Raw genomic sequence first — 16,548 nt, forward strand, 5'->3', positions numbered from 1 at the left:
AAATAAAGAGAACATATATCTTTCAAAAAGATGAATGGACATGGCCGTGTCCGTTTTAACCACGGGCAGGTTTAAGATCTGAACGCTTCAAGTTACATTTCCCTTGGGGATTAACTCTGATCTTGTTGCAAACAATCTGAATAGAAATCTGAACTTGAAAAATCAGGTTGATAAGGCTTAGGAAAATGATCTCTTTCAGACCCTCGCTTGCGGTCCAAAAAGATGGTTACATAGGTCAAAAGATTCCGCTCCAGCCCCTGACCTCCCTGGTCACATATGGTATCCCATCTCCACGGATTAATATGCAGAGCTGAATGCTTCCAGCCACTTATTCATTTGGCCAGGCAGAGGAGATTTCTAAAGATTTGGAATTTACCTCAGATAGTTCAGGGTTTTTTTTGGTTTTGGGTTTCTTGTAACCTTACTCTTACTGTCTGAGGCAAGAGTTTTGATATTTCTTCAGTTTCAAACTTCTCACTCAAGCTTCCAGTAAGAGACAAAAGTGCTATTCCATTTGTGACTTGCATGTTACAGTGAATAAGGCCTTTCTGCGTTTTTCTGACTTTGTAGTAAAGGTATTGTATCTTAGATTTGTGATAGCTGTGATTCTTTCCAACATTTGACTCTTTCAGCTTGCTTCCTTTTGGTCATCATTGGCTGACTAAATCATAAAACAAGTATTATTTGTATTTGTTGCTACTTTGTCAGCCTGAAAGTAGAGTTTGCACACAGTCTTCTACCTTAGGAAGTAGCTATTTGGAGAAAGCTAGTAGATAGTATAGATTACATGTTCCTGTTAGCTTGTCTTGAAGAATTAGAGTTCAAGGAAATATCTGTTAATAGAGTATTTTAGTTTGAAAGAGAAAGCATAATAGTATCCAGCAAACTGAGAGATGAGGGAATGAAACTTAGGTTTATCAGTGTCTATGCTGGTTATTACATCTCATTGCAGATGTGCTAATAGGTGACGCAGATGACCTTGACTTCTGGTTAACATCCACATTCTCTCAGATATGCAGTGCAACGGCTGGACTTGGCTTGTATCCATCAGTTGAAGATCTATGGAGGGTTTTTTTTTTCCTTCAAAGTTTAGCTTTGTACTATAAAATAACTTTGCACTTTACACAGTGGTTTCTCTTTCTGTACGCAATCTGCTATTGCTTGCATTGAACGCATATCTAATGTTTTACAAATGATGACAAGCTTTAAAAATTTTCCTGGATGGCCGTATTTGGTTACAGGGGAGTTTGCTGTATTCAGCATTTTAATAATGCTATAAGCTCATCACAACTGAAATTGAGATTTTTAATGACATTGGGACTTCTAAACAGGACTTTCGTTAAAAAGGTACTTTCTAATGAATGTCGCTTTTGCCTTTGCTAAAACGTAGTGTCAAAGATCACATAGATCACTCGATCATAGATCACTACTATTTTGTCTTTTATTAATGCTTGGTAAGGAACTTTTTATTAAAAAAAAAATTAGTAGTTTTATATGTTCAGTTTTGCATTGACTTGGTCTCTGTCCAACCCTACTGAGTTAGTGGAGAGTCGCACCTTTTTTTATTTTTTTTTGAATTTTCCGTTTGCACCAAAGTTTAATGGTGCAGCTATGCTGCTGTTGTATGCATTTTCTAAGAATAAATTAATCTTAAAAGCAGGATTGTTTACGTAGCTGTTATTTAGGGCTGTTATATAGGGGTCATCTTGTTTTTCCATGTTGTTTTATACATGCTACTATCAATTCTTCTTTCTGGTGCCATTGTTTACATCTTGCTGTTTAGGATGCAGTAATTACAGAAGACAGACAAGGTAAAGAGAAGTATACTGCATCAGGTAAACAAAACAATATGAAAATAGATTATTTTCTTAGGAGAAAGTCTTGGGAACGATAAGATGATCTTTTTCCTCAGTTACGGGAAAAATGGTCTCATTTATTACTAAATTATTATAATTGTAGGAATTGGCAGAAAAAAACAGGGAAAAAATGGGAAAAATAAAAAATAAAAATGGAAATGGAAATAAAAAATGGAAAAAATTTGTAAAGGGAGACATGTTATGCTACTTAAAATATAATTGATAAAAAATCTTTAATTGATTTATGAAATAGTGAATTTAAAAATGGAATCATATTTCATCTGTTGATGTCTATGTGAAAAATTGACATTGTGTCCTCATAAAATTGGACAAATGAGTCATGTAATTTTCAGTTACATAATCAATAACTTAGACAAATTCTACTTCTTTGGTGATTTATGTGTCTGTTTTGTGGAGAGCTTAAAGTGAACACAGAGTTTCAAATTGCTGTAACACTTGTAAACCTGTAATAAATACATGAATTTTGCGTTTGGCGTTGTATAGAGAGCAAAAGGAATCAATATGCGGAACGTCTCTGTTCCAAACGGCCAGGTCAAGAAGATGAACAGCAAACAAAGCGTTCCCTATTGCGCGCTAAAACCACCAAAGCGCTTCATACAAAGAATCGCGAAACTCAGTCCCGCTCTGTAGTTAGCAAGCTCAAAAATCATGCTTTAATCTGAGGCCGTTTCTAAATAGATGTGCTAAGTGGTGCTCTCCTCCGTGTTAGATAACGGGTTTGAGTTTTTGAATTTTTTAAGTGGGAACTTTTAAAATTTGAATAGTGGAGGATTTTCTTCTACTAATTTATAAGACATCCAGTGTCAGCCTGGGTAAATTCTAAAGTATGTTTTCTTTTGTTTTCCGTTTTTCCTTGCTCCCCACCCTGGCTTATTTATTTATTTATTTCAGCTCAATTCACTCAGTAGGGAGGGCAGGGAAGAAACATGACAGGAGACCACTTACTCATGGTGCAGAGCCTAGTAAGGAGGCAATTTTCTCTTTGGCCTATGGTGACCTTTTTTGACTATGTTCCTTACACCAGAGACAGTGTACTGAATGCCTCTATTTCACCCTGTTTAGCAGAGTGCAACAGTGTCCTTTAACTTAGTTTTGGTGGGAGGAGAAGCTCTAGCAGAAATTTGAGAAGGGCGTGAAAAGTTGTGCCGGCACAAGGAAGAGGGGTAGGAACTTCCTTCAAATGTGATTTTAATAACTAGTCGAGTGTGTCCAACTGTAGAAAATCACCAAGTGACAATCTGTCTACCTGACAGTGATCACAATGCGTTACAAGATTTTTGAATAGCTCGACAGATTAGAATAAAGCAGGTCCAAATAAAGTATCTTTTGTTGGTATAGATTTGGTTTACTCTGGTCAGCTAGGTGTGCAGGCTTCTTTGATCTTCTGGCCTAGCCTAAGTGCAAAATTAAGCATTAAATAAAAGGCTAGAATAAAGCTGTTTAGTTAGATAATTAATATAGACATGTTCAAAAAGTAAGTCTATTTCAAAATTTGCTTTTACAAGACAGCTTGATTTTCGCTGCAACCCATGGTAACTTTGAGGGCTCATCTGTTAAATGCATGTGCTTTTCTTTTCTCCCTGCGTTTACAATTATAACATTCACAAATATTACAATTGTTATAAGGGTTGCCGTCATTTAAAAATCATAATAATAAAATAATTAGCTGATTAAGTCAGGGTTTGTGTCTCATTCATAAATTCCTGCATTTTGCAACCAGCTCATTTTGTGAGGCACAAAAATGCAGCTGGTATGTTCAAAAGCATCCTGCAGGTCACAAATTTTCTCTGTGTTTTTGAATGCAGGACATAATCCCAGTGAAGTTTTAGAGCAGATTTAAAGGGGTACTTAAAAGTCATCCCCACAGTAAGAGAGTTAACTTGTAAGCAATAGCAGTGAATCAGTTTTGGTATAGATTCATTGTTACTGCCACTATTGGTTTGTGCATGGTATGCTTGTTGTCAGCTAGACAAAAGGTTTTACTATTTTAAATTGTGCTGAATAGTTTTATTTAATATACATATGAAATCATTCCATCCTTTCTGTTATAAAAGATTTTATTGGTTGAGCATAAACCTTTTTATTCATCATTCTGGAGAATTCGTATAATATTTTGCTTTCATTTCTAGTACTTTTTTCTGGAAAAAGTCATATAACATGCTTATGAATAACAACAATATATTAAATCATATTACAGGTAAAATAGGCAACTTTTCTAAAGCTGAGGTATGTGTAGATGCATAAAGGAGTATGCAAACATACATTCACATATCAATATTCCTTTAATGACAAAAATGAAAGCAGAATATTCTTAAAATATTCTGAAAATTATGTTATGTGGACTTACTGAAATAAATAAATACATTTTTAAGAGTCTTAAAGTAAATTCAAAGCATTTTCAAGTATTAAATCTCCCTTTTCATGTGCTTTTTTTTTTTTTTGTCTCTTCTAAAACAGGAAGGCTATGGAGTAATAGTACTGAATCCCAATGAGAACTATATTGAAGTGGAGAAGACAAAAGCCCAAGTACAGCTGTCTTCTGATAGCTCAGATGAACCTGCAGAAAAGAGAGAAAGAAAAGATAAAATCCAGAAGGAAACAAAGAAGCGACGTGACTTCTACGAAAAGTATCGAAATCCACAAAAAGAAAAAGAAACAGTGCAGATGTATATTAGAGTAAGTTCCTGTTAGTTTTGTGTGCGCTTCTTGAATAATGTATATACGTGTTTACCGTCCGTATTAGCTAATAAGTACTATGCTTTTTTTTTCTCTGACATAAATACATTACTTAGATGGCGTTCAAGAGTTCATTCAAAGTGCCTGACTTTTTATTCTGTTGATTTTTTTTTTGTCATTTATTGAATGTGAAGATTTGGAAGAGTTGCAAAACATTCCTTTTTAATTTCAAAGTGGAACTTTAAATAAAGCTCAGAGGAACTCACTGGTGCTATCAAGACAGAGAATGATTTAAGGAAGACTTTGTAAAAATGATTTTATAAACAGAGGTGTACATAAGAAACTTTCTGCTGCAGCTTAGGCAACGTGTTAGCTTCACAACACGCCATGCGTGCATTTATTGTATTATATTGTCTTATATTGGGAAGGCTGTTGTTATAGCCTGATAGTTTTTAACATATTACCTGCTGAATTAATAATGTATTGTGGAAAATGCCGGTGTTCATCTTGTGTGGTAGAAGACTTACGCTATAATGTATTGTTTTCATATGAGCAGCCATCCATTGTGTTACAGCTAAACTTCTGAAGGCAGATAAAGGAGGAGAGTTATTAATATCTTAATAAATATTTAAGCTAGAATAGTTCGAGAATGGTGTAATGAGGAAACTCTCTCCCTTGCTCTTTTCTTACTCAGTGAACCTTTGCACTTTGTAATGCTACCAGCATGGGATCGTTATAGCAGTGCTACCCGAGGATTTCTAATTCTGCAGGGGGCACAAACAATATTATTTGCACTTTGACACATTCTGCTTCATATACATACTATGCATTATACATTCTAGACTGAGTCATGCAATTTTCAAAGCCCTTATTAGGAAAGTTAGCATTTTTGTTCAATGGTAAAACATGTCAGAGATGCCACAGTATAGTTAAAACACTAAAAATGTGTGTGCCTTTCTAGTGTGAAATTGATAACAATCCGGCAAAACAGATGTTAGAATCATTTTAAATTTTAACATGCTCCTATTAACTATAGTTTAAAGTAACAATAATTTGTAGGAGAAGTACAGCTTTACTAGCTAGCTACAGATTCTGTAACCTGGCTGTGAGAATCGTTAATATCATAAAATGTTATTGTATCTTTTGAGAAATGTCTCACTACTTAGTATATGAAACAACAGGATGCACGTATATATATTCAAAGTTCAACAGGGCACTTGTTTTTCCTAGTTGTTGCTTTTTTTTATGAGATAAGCCATTCTGCCCACCAGTCCGTTCCTACCTCTTAGGAGAGAAAACCAGGCAAGGGTGCATCAGAAGCTAGTGGATATTGTATATTCCAGAAATGCGTGTAGTCATTGTGCTGGTCTAGTATCCCCTTGTTGAAAGTGAACTTTTTTTTTTTTTTTTAAAGCAATTCCACCTTCTTGTGATCCTCTTGCTTGAGGATATTTGGCTTCAGGAGGTTTGACCCCCAAAATACATAAAATGCATGACTCCATACTGTTTTCTTTCTTATGTGAATGTAAGCCTTAAAGATGACTGTTGATATTCCCTTTATTCTGTTTTCTTCAAACCAAGGAGGCCAGTAGAGTAAGTTTTAGTGAAAGTGTATGTGGTGGTCTCCTTTCCTTGATGAATTAACTGAAATTGGCTGTTCTGGTGCAACTGGTGTTGTATTTTGAAAGAATTTTCCTTTGTTCTTTGTTTAGTAGGCTCTAATACAGTGAGTTTTTTTGAAGCGGAAAGACATCCCTGTATTGGTACATGGCAGGATAAATTACTGCAGTGCACTTGCCTATCATTTTCTGAAACAAAACCGGACTACCTTTAGGGTACCATTTACTCTGTTGGACAGAACTGTGGCAGGTGGTTGCGAGGGGGGCGGTGAATTAGCTTTTCCTTTTCTGTGGACACAGGTGTGTTAGTCCAGCCACACGTAGTACGTAGCAAGCAAAATGGTGCAATGCCATATTTATGTATTTTTTGCCTGTCGCGCTCAGGCATGTAGGATTATGCACGCTCCAGAAAGCACCCTTTGGTTGCTGCCTGGGACTTGCTTCCAGGTTTATCTTAGCCATAGGCTGGTATGAGGTGTGGTATGGAAGCTGGCTGTGGGTACTCTCAAAGGGCAATTTAGATGTGAGTTTTATTTTTTCTATGGTACAGACTGCCTTTGACTCCCTGGGCTCTTGAAGAAGTGAAAAAACATATTGTCACTCCACAGAAATACTAGGGGATGGCGTCTACTGTGGTAGTAATATCATTAAAGAGTTTTGAAGTGCTTCAGTAAGCCTTATGCCACCTTTGCCAAAAAGGGCAAACTGCTGCGAAGAGACTAGGTGAAAACTTTGGTTTCCTCACAAGGTTGTGGCAAATACCTTCACTGAAATACAAACAAGCAAAAAGAAAAGACATCCACAGCGCCTGATATTGAAGGAAAATCTGTTTGTGTCAAGCATACTGGAAAAATGTTTTAAGACTGTTCATAAGTAGGAACAGATAGTGACCCTAAGTGAACACAAATCAGGTTAAGATCTGTTGTGACTGTTGAGGAAATGCGTTTTGAAGGAACTAAAGCTGTGTGGATGCTGCTCTACCTTGCGTAGCTAGCCTTTTCCAAGATTTGGAAAAATGCAAACATTTTCTTTAAGTATTTTCTTTACTTTCATAGAGAAATACAAATAGCTGAGGTATTCAAGAATAAGAGCAGAGCCTTAAAATATAAAATCTCAAATTATACTGTATTTTCAAACAAAATGAATATAACTAAAAATGACTCTCAGATGATGTGTAGTGTATTAACTTAGTGCTTGAAAGATCAAAGTACTTATTGTTTCGTGCTGTAAGTTTCCTTAACTATGAAATAGTGTACTTTCTGGCATACATTAAAGCTTGTTAAAGGGACTGATTTGGTCTGGGCAATAAACATCATGTCAAACGTTATGGCAGAAAAACCTGCTTAATATGTTTTGTAATAAGACAGAATTTTTTGTTCTTGAAAACATCTGCCAACTGAATTCAAGAGTGAAGACAGAAAATGTCATCAATTCAGCAACAGTCTTACAAATTTGGTTTCCTTTTGAGCAATACAAACCAAGAAAAAAAACTTCTTGGTAGTCAGCACTGACTATAATACTTGCTAGAATGATTAAACAAAAACATCTTACTTTTAATAATGTGTTAATGAATGCATAATGGATTTTAATATTCTTACTCTTCAGATTTTAACAAGCATGTTGCCAGCAGATCATTTTTAAAAGCATCTGGTTTTTAACGTGTTGAATTGAGAATTGAATCAAATAGCTAAATATGTACGTGTGCTTTTAAAAAACATATTTCTATCCCTACTTATAGATATTACCTAACATTTTTTCTTAGACCACCAGAGGCTGCTGCTGTACACATTGGCTAATGCTTCCCCCAGAAACTTAGTACCCTAGCCAACCTTCATTTATTATAACCTTTTTCTATGGAAACAGAACATAAGGACTTAAAATTGACTTGATTATTCTCTCCATCCTCCAAGGCACCTCCCACTCCCCGCAGATTCTCACATTGACAATGTCTTCTCTATGTTACAAGGCACTTAGAAATGTAAATCAATATTTATCCCCTTCTAAATAGCATGCACCACTTAAACAGGTATACTGAATGGATTCTGAAATGTTATTAAAGAAAAAATATAAATCTCTTAATTTTATAACAACAGTAATTTATAATAATGTCGCCATTGCCACAAGAATTAAAAGATATCAAAGAGGCAAGTACTGTAGGAAGAAGATATTTCATCAGACCAACTGATGGGGTCAAGTTTTCTGGACAAGAGGGATAAGCTTTTGCTAGGCCTGGAAATTTTGTCATTTTTTTTCATTAAGGTTAACTGTTTAATGAAGATAATTCTTGCTGCAAATTTTATTTTTGCTATGTTACAACATATAACAGTGCAATTTAAACCAATAGCATATCAATGGAATTAAATTGATTTTAGATTTTTTTATTTTTTCATAAATAATTTTTCTCACTTTCCATAAGAGATTGCAAAGGAAAGACCATGTGCAACTATTTAATTCATTTGGCTAGAAACAAATGTATCAGGATAATTGTACCAATATTTAGAGAAAGTGATAACAAGCAGGTTTATTAATGCAAGGTTAAATGCTTAGTAACTGCTGGTGGGCAGGAAATCCTGGCAAGAGTGTAAGTGCCATTTCTGCTTATTGTTCTGCAAGAATGCCACAAGACATTGCCTGCCTTAAGGTCACAGCAGAGTGTCCGCTTGTGCATGCTGACCTTTAAGTGCAGCAGATTTCATTCTGAAGATTGAGGTTTTTCCTGAACAAACTAGCTTCACTTCCAGCTAGCTGCCTTGGGGATGGCTGCGTGGTCGTTCTTGGACAGATGCAGGCTCCCTTTATCTGCACTGTGACTTGGCAAGGCGTGAGCCTGCTCTGATCCAAAACCTGTGCGACTACATTAGTGTGCTGCTGAGCCCAAACTAATAAGCCCTTTAGTCCACCAGCAGAGACAAAATGGTAAGTGTTAGACAAACAACTCCCAAGAGATCAAGCGACATGCTCAAGTTCAGAAAAAGTCTGTGGCAGAGTTGAGAATAAGAGCTCAGTTATCCAAAGTGTCATTCGAATGTTTATATGATAAGAGCTTTTTTCCCTATTATGAAGTCTTAATTTCTGATTTATTTTGCCTGTACAGCTGAAATAACCCGTGATATCAGTTTGCCCAGATTTATATTTCAAAGCTGCTTATTTCCTTTTGGTTTTGTGAGTTCTCTTTCACTTCTAAGCAACAGCAAAATCATCCTGACAATGGAAAACTTAGGAGAGCTACTTAGAAACTTCTGTGGCTTCTGTGGTCTTTCCTCCGCATCCCATTAGACTTTCAGAATTAGAATGAAAGAAACAACCAGACTGCAATTCAAGTTCTGGGCACAAACGCCTAGTGACATATTAGATACTCTGTGGTATTTGGGACACCTGCAGTTAGCTGGCAGATGTGTTGCAGGACCTTCAGGAGACCCACCCGCATCCCTCTGGCTCAGCAGCTAGAAGCCAAGCGGAATACTGTAAGGCATCTAAAATGGCACTGGGCACCTACCGTTAGGCCTCTGCATCATTCCTAAGATGTCAGATAAGTTTTAAACTCTTATAATACTTTTTTCCTGTTAAATAGAAGTTATGTGTAACATTTCCATCTATAGACACTATAATGAACAGACACCTCTATATTAAATAGCCAGAGTATGTAGAGTTTAAAATATAGTACCATTAAATGCCTTATAATTTGGCTATTTAACTTGCGCAGTTAAATTAGGTATTTTAATAAATGCTGAGTTTGTAAAAACTTCTTATAGTACCTTTTACTTTTATATAATGTGTCACAGAATTCTATTTGTCATCTTTTCCTTAAGCAAGCAAGAATTCAGAAAAGCAGATAATCACCAAAGGCAGATTTTGCATCTCTTCAAGAGCATCACTGGCTCTTCGTTCTGCCATACCCTTTCTTTGTTCTGCATTTCACAAGTATAGTTTAATCAAAGAAAAGGAATAAATTGGGGCCATCTAGCCTTTGTGTCTTTCGAACACTCATTACGTGATGTCGACAAAATGTGTATTGTTAGATCGGGCTCCTAAAAGTGAGGCAAGCCGTAATGAGTTTCCAAAGGAAAGAATCAGCTTGCTTCTCTCCTCCCACCGTGAGTTCTGTAGTACTCCTGTTGTTCGGAAAAAGAGCTTCTCTTACAGGTCATCTAAGTCATCCTTCCTTTCAGTCAAGATGGAGGCTTAGTAAACCTGGGCAGTTAGTGAGCTGATCGTAAAGCAAACTAGCTCAGCAGAAGGCAGACCTACTTGTTGAAGGCAAGGGTGAATAAAATCATTCAAACTTATACTCAGATACTGGCTATCTTTGATTGTGGAGCTATAGCAGTTAAGGACTGAAAAGACCTAGTAGGTCACGTAGGCCATCCTCCTGCCGGTGCAGATTGGTGTCTGTAAGTATCCTTTATCATTTATCAAGTAGAATCAAAGGATAATATACTTTTAACTGATATCCAAAACAAGGATAATAACTTCTAACTTACTATACACAGTTATTGCATATTTTGATGCTAAATTTGGGTGTGTTTGGAAAAATGGCAGAAAAATTTTGGCAGGAGGTCAAGCGGTAACATACACCCTTCTTAGAAAACCTGGAGATTCTTTATGTGCTTCTCTTCTTGAGGACCAGTCAGCCAGAAAAACTTCCGGTTAATTTCTGTGCAATAAATTTATATAGTACCTCTTAGACATGAGTGATGCTGTTGCAAAATAATTGTTATTAAGGGAACGCCCCCTCCACCCCTCTCTTCTAAAGATATTTATGGATATTGAATAGGACGTGTGAGCTGTACCCTGATGCATGGAGGTCAGGAAAACAACATTTGTGGAGACCTAGGAAATGAATGTCAGCAGCCAGGGAACTGGGACACAGGACAGAGTACATTCAGGGATGTCATTTTCGCCTGATTTGCTACAGAGAACAAAGTGAAAATTCAGGAAAAATATGAAAAACAAATTCTAGCTTTTGGAGTTTAGACAACCATCTAACTGGTAGTTCCCCTATAGCCTGCCTGGCTGTCTGCAGCAGCAACCTGGAAATAGTTGAAGTAACCATGACATGGAAGAATGTGGAATAATCTGCCCTGCAATTAATGGGTGGCTTAATATTTGAAAAATGAATTATTATAGCCTTTTTTGTTATAACTTAAGATCCTTACGAGTGAAGGATTTTACTAAAATCCTTACTTTTGTGAATGTACTTATTATGTGGTGTTATTTAGAATTATTTCCCTCTTGAGAACAAGGTTTATCTTTTTAATCGATTTGTTGTCATGCCTTTACAGGCAAACAAGTATGCCTCATTGTGAGCTTTGAGGTGAGTGGAATCATGACCTCAGTGCTTGCTGTGCCTTAGTGAACCATAGCTGATCAGTACGCCCTGAGAAATACCTTTTACCAACTTCAGCTTCATTTTCACAGTGTCAAGACAGAAGTACTTCTTAAGATGGTCTGTGTTACAGCATCTACAGCCACCACTCATTTAAATTTTGAATGATCTTCCCCTTCCTCTCTCTCAGTTGAATCCTTGTTGTCTCTATTTTCTCCCTGTGCTTAAAAGGGGATACTAAATTGATCAAAAAAGCTTTATGTCTTTTGTGGTTGGTAGTGTCAGGAACAGGTCCTCTTTCCTGAATTGTTTGGATGTTGTTTAGCCATGCTGTTCTAGACTTTAAAATTTAACAGTTCTCATTCTCTTTCTTTGAATTTCTGATCAGTACTTGCAAGGCTGAATTAGTCAATACACAATGAGATTTATTTTCTTTATAATCAAAAAAATTTTGAATTATTTTAGTGAGTTTTCCCAATAGGTGGCACTGCTGGGAACAAAACTACTGAGTAAGGTAAGACAGACTGAATTCCACATAGAGTTACTGAGAATTCTGTATGTTTTAGAGTCTAAAGTTTTTCTAGGCTCTAAAGCACCTTTAGGACAGTTTGGGAGCTTCTAGTTTGATACTTCTAGCAAAAGTATGGAACATGAAAAATATCACAACTATACTAAATAGCTTCTTCAGGAAGCAGAGGAGGTCTCTTCATTTGTAGCTTTTTACAGAGATAAGCATGCTTTTATAACTGGTGAGCTGTACAAGTAATTATCATTTGGACGTGGGGATTGTGCATCAAGATAATATGGACTCCAGTTTCTATTCTGTTGATATATTGTATCACAGGAATGATTCTTAGTTCACTGTCAGAATGTGCTGCAGTAACTTGCAGTGTATCTAGACGCATCAATTTTTAGAGTAGTTTAGTTCTTTAATAGAATACTGTTTTGATTTCCAAGCTTCTGCATCTCTGAAAAAAAGAGCAAAAATACCAGTTCTGTTTTTGCCATGTCCCTTTTGAATTAGCGATGAATGGAAGAATTGTCCTGTCCTAAAAGACTTTTTTTTATAACTCACATATTATCTAATATCTCTTAAATTTTAGTGTATCCCTAATAAAATACCTATAACGCAGTATGAATTACAAATATGTTTCGCAAGTATGTTTGCCTTTGGTGGCCTGGAACTAAGGAGAAAACACGGGAGAGACTTTGTTAGTAAGAGGAAAGCAAGTAGGGAAAGTAAGTAGGCCTGTAACAGGAGAGTACATGGTAGCTTGAAAATTTGTAGCAAGGGCTCTGCTTAAGCAAAGCTTAATAAAGCTTCTGCATTCCCAGCCTCAGCTAAAATTGCCTTGTGTCAAGTCCCAGGCATTTTGCGTTCAGTAACCACATCTATACAGTAGCCTCAGTTACAGTGTTAACATGTCATGGGCAGTTCCCCCCTACACACACACGTGAGCACACGTGCACCCAGGCGCACGCGCACACACAGTCTGGATGAAAGTTCAGCAAGCCTACGCCTGTTTGAGCATTCGGGGTCCTGCAGACTCTAAAGGACATGCTCTCTGAGACAATGTTTGCAAACATAGGATATAGACAACAAGAACATTTCCTTTTATAAAAAGCAAAGATTTAATCAGTAGCTCCAGTCATATATTAGAGCAAGTAATTACAAAAGTAGTTATTCAGACGATATGCCTGGTATTTCACAAGCATGTGTAACATGTTTGTTCTTCGGAAACTAGTGCTTCCTTCCAGGATGGTTTTTCATTAGTATCTCCTGTCTTTTCCACCTGCAGTGTAACTGAATAATCAGGTTTCATTGATCTTGCAAGTTCAGACTACACCCTAGAAAAATGGGCAATTGACAGTGTCAGTTAACTGTGTCACAGCTACTCTATTCTCAACCTGGTAAAACAGAAACGTTTATAATTGCATATAGATATTGTTAAGAAGATGTATATATTTCTTTTAGTGGTCTGGTTTGCTGAGGAATTCCTTCAAAGTTAGTGAGATAAGTAATGAAGACATTTAATATAGCTTAGACTACAGAAGTACTTTAGAAATCTGTTTTCTAGATTCTGCTATTAGCTTTTGTGGCCTTATCCTTTGTTAAGTCAGTGCCCTTATACATTCCATCTTGCAGTACACCTCTCTCAGCCTTGGATACTGCACTTTTTTTCTTGGAAGGGCTTTTCTGTTATTTGAAAAGTGAAAAAACACATCTGATGACAGGATCGTGTTATTCATCATGTGTCCTTCACACTGGCTACCAAAAAAGGGTTAGCTTACATTTAATGTCTATTGCTTATTTTTAAATCCCTTAACAGTGAAGACCTTGGCCATATATAAAATCCTCCTCATTGAGATATGTCAAGTTTTCAGACACCGCGTGCTGTTTAAGAGTCTCACTGCTATGTGTTAAGTGGAGTTATTGCTGTGATGGATCTTAAAATAACATAATCTGATCTGATCATGGTGTCCACTTCTAGAAAGGCATCTTAAATATCTTTCTAGTACTGTTGACTGTTGTTCGTTCTCTACTTTTACCTTTTCCTTTCCCTTTCTGTTTTGAACTACCCCCAGTTACTGGTGGAGTTTGGTTGATCTTTAGTGGATTTTTATCCTTGTGTGCACAGGACAGAATATTATCACCAAAGTGGAAGTTTAGATACTGTTATTATTCTGTTAATACTGTGGTAACATAGCGATAGCATATGAAATAATGTATTTTTATACCTGAAGATAAAGTGATGAGACAGATTTCAGATCTCCTAGAACCAGTGAAGAAAGACTGCAGTTGCAAAAGGTGACCACTGCCTCAGTTCTGCTGGGGGTCCACAGACCATCCAAAAGTTGGCAAGAAAAAGGTGTGACATGAAAATACTGTAAATGAGTACATGTCCTCTGCAGTGTTCATCTGCAGGACCCCTCTGGAGTTTATTCAGAGTTGCTTTATCTCAGATGCAATACTCTACCCTGTAGTTCAGGTTGAGGGAACTTACACAACATATGTTTTTACACCTCTGTGATGCTGGAACTATAGAACTCACTCTTTTTTCCCTTTGATTGAAAGTGTCAGGCACAGGGCTTGCGACCTGCCCTGACTGGCATTGCTTTGAGCAGAGCATTGGACTAGATGACCTCCAGAGGTCCATGCCACCCTGTGTGGTCCTATATTGCTGAGGTCCATTTCAGTCTTCAAAGTAGCATTCAAGTTGGGCATGGACTCTTTGGACATAAGGCAATTTACCTCTTTTTGCAATCTCAGAACATTCAGCGCTAGTGACATTGTAGTTAGTCATCCACTTCTGAAGAGCAGGCTCAGGTGATTAAGATGAGAAAGACCCTCCAGACAGTGATGCTATTTGGCATCTTTAAGACTAGCATACTGAGCAGAACTTTCAGGATTTCTTTAGAAAAGAAGATTTCTTAGCAGATCAGTTGCTTAAATTTGCTTAAAGAGCTAAGAGCAGTACAGCAATAAGAGTTTTTTTCCAGATGTTTTCCAGACTTTTATTAGCATGCCCATCTTTACGTAATAGGAAGGATAAAAGTACTGTCCATATCCTTCTTACTCCCCCTTCTTTGTTATTTCTTCAACAAAAAAGGATTTTGTCTACCTTGTTAATTTGAGTTTCAGGAACACAAAAAATACCTGTGACGTTCAGACTGATTATTTGTCAAGTATGTATTTAGAAGAGGATAGAAAGCAGTTTAATTAAGCCTATGAACAACCAGTTCATAAGAAGCCAGAAGATTTTGTATACACTGCTAATTTCAAAGTGAAAACAGAATCTATATCTCAACTGCACGCCAATGTTTTAACTACAGGTTGCCTTGAAACGCTTGGACAGGCCCCTGGGGTTTCTCTTCATCTCTTAAACCTATATCCATCTTTATAAAGTATTACAAATTTGTTAGGGTACTCAGGTGCCACTGCATGCCCAGCAGTTTCTTGTGAATGCAAGTCATTGGAAAAAGTCTAGTTGTGCCGGCATCTGCATCATCAGCTCCAAAACTATTCCATGCTGCTTAATGGAGAAAGAATATTGGGTATTCTGGCATTGTACTAGGATATCAGGCGTTGTAAATATGATCACAATTTGGGGCATTTCTCAGCATGTGATAGGTGGCAGGTGTCCTTATTGTCAGCTTTATTACCAAACAAGGTTTAAGGTTTAAAATACGTTTATATAGAAACATATTTGCACCAGCAGAGCTAAACTACAAAAATAGCAAAGTGTTGATTGTTAAGCACTGTTCAACCGTTGTTAAGTGTAAGATCTGTCTAGGCTGTTCTAAAATCTTAGTTAGCTCACAGGTCTGGCTGATTATCCTCTGCAAACCAGTGAGGGCAAACCAACCCAGAGAACTGTTGGAGTTACAGCTCCCCTACTTGCAGCGTTAAAGGTGGCTCCTGAAGCCAGCTCAGCTATTCTGTACAACTTCCTTCTCCTGTAGTGCAGGGCAGAATGAATCCACCTTCTCTTTTCCAATTTATCTGCCCTTCATTCCCTATGACTGGGCACTGGGACATTCCATGGCAATGTGGGGACTATGTTATTTCCTTGCAGCCTTTTCCTTAAGGTCTTGATTAACATTTCTATTATGTACGTTAATTAGTACCTTGCTGGCTTCACTCTGGCTTTACAGTCTCTTTAAAGCACAGGGGTGTTACTTTCTAAATTATGTCATGAGAAGTATTGATTGGATGAACACTTTTGAAGATTTAATATTGAGCAAGCTATAGGCTTTACATAGTGTTTACGCATTACCTGCAAACACAACAAAAACAGATTTGATTTTTTTATTAGAATTAGGGAAACCCTTTGGATTTTTTTTCACAGGAACCTTACGCTATCTTCTTAGTTCGTGGTGGCCCAGCTGACGTATCTGATAATTGCTGTGGTAGAAACTACCCTGTTTGTGTACAGGCCTGAAATATTCAAAATTATAGTAGTATAAGGTTACTAACCACACATAAGATTTAAATATGTGGTGTATTAAAGACTGAAACTATGGATACAATCTACATTTTGCTTTTATT

At 36.9% G+C, this 16,548-nt stretch overlaps 1 protein-coding gene across 8 annotated transcripts in view; it reads left to right on the forward strand.

Moving 5' to 3' along the window:
- The window catches only part of ARB2A (ARB2 cotranscriptional regulator A), a 273,806-nt gene that overhangs the window by 123,163 nt on the left and 134,095 nt on the right, over positions 1-16,548 (forward strand). For all 8 annotated transcript variants that reach the window (XM_068929018.1, XM_068929016.1, XM_068929014.1 and 5 more), the window contains one exon: positions 4,335-4,553. In XM_068929018.1, coding sequence (XP_068785119.1) covers positions 4,335-4,553 — 219 coding nt within the window. The remainder of the gene's footprint in view (positions 1-4,334; positions 4,554-16,548) is intronic.

The sequence above is a fragment of the Struthio camelus genome, chromosome Z (genome assembly GCF_040807025.1).
Source record: "Struthio camelus isolate bStrCam1 chromosome Z, bStrCam1.hap1, whole genome shotgun sequence".
Taxonomy (NCBI): Eukaryota; Metazoa; Chordata; class Aves; order Struthioniformes; family Struthionidae; genus Struthio; species Struthio camelus.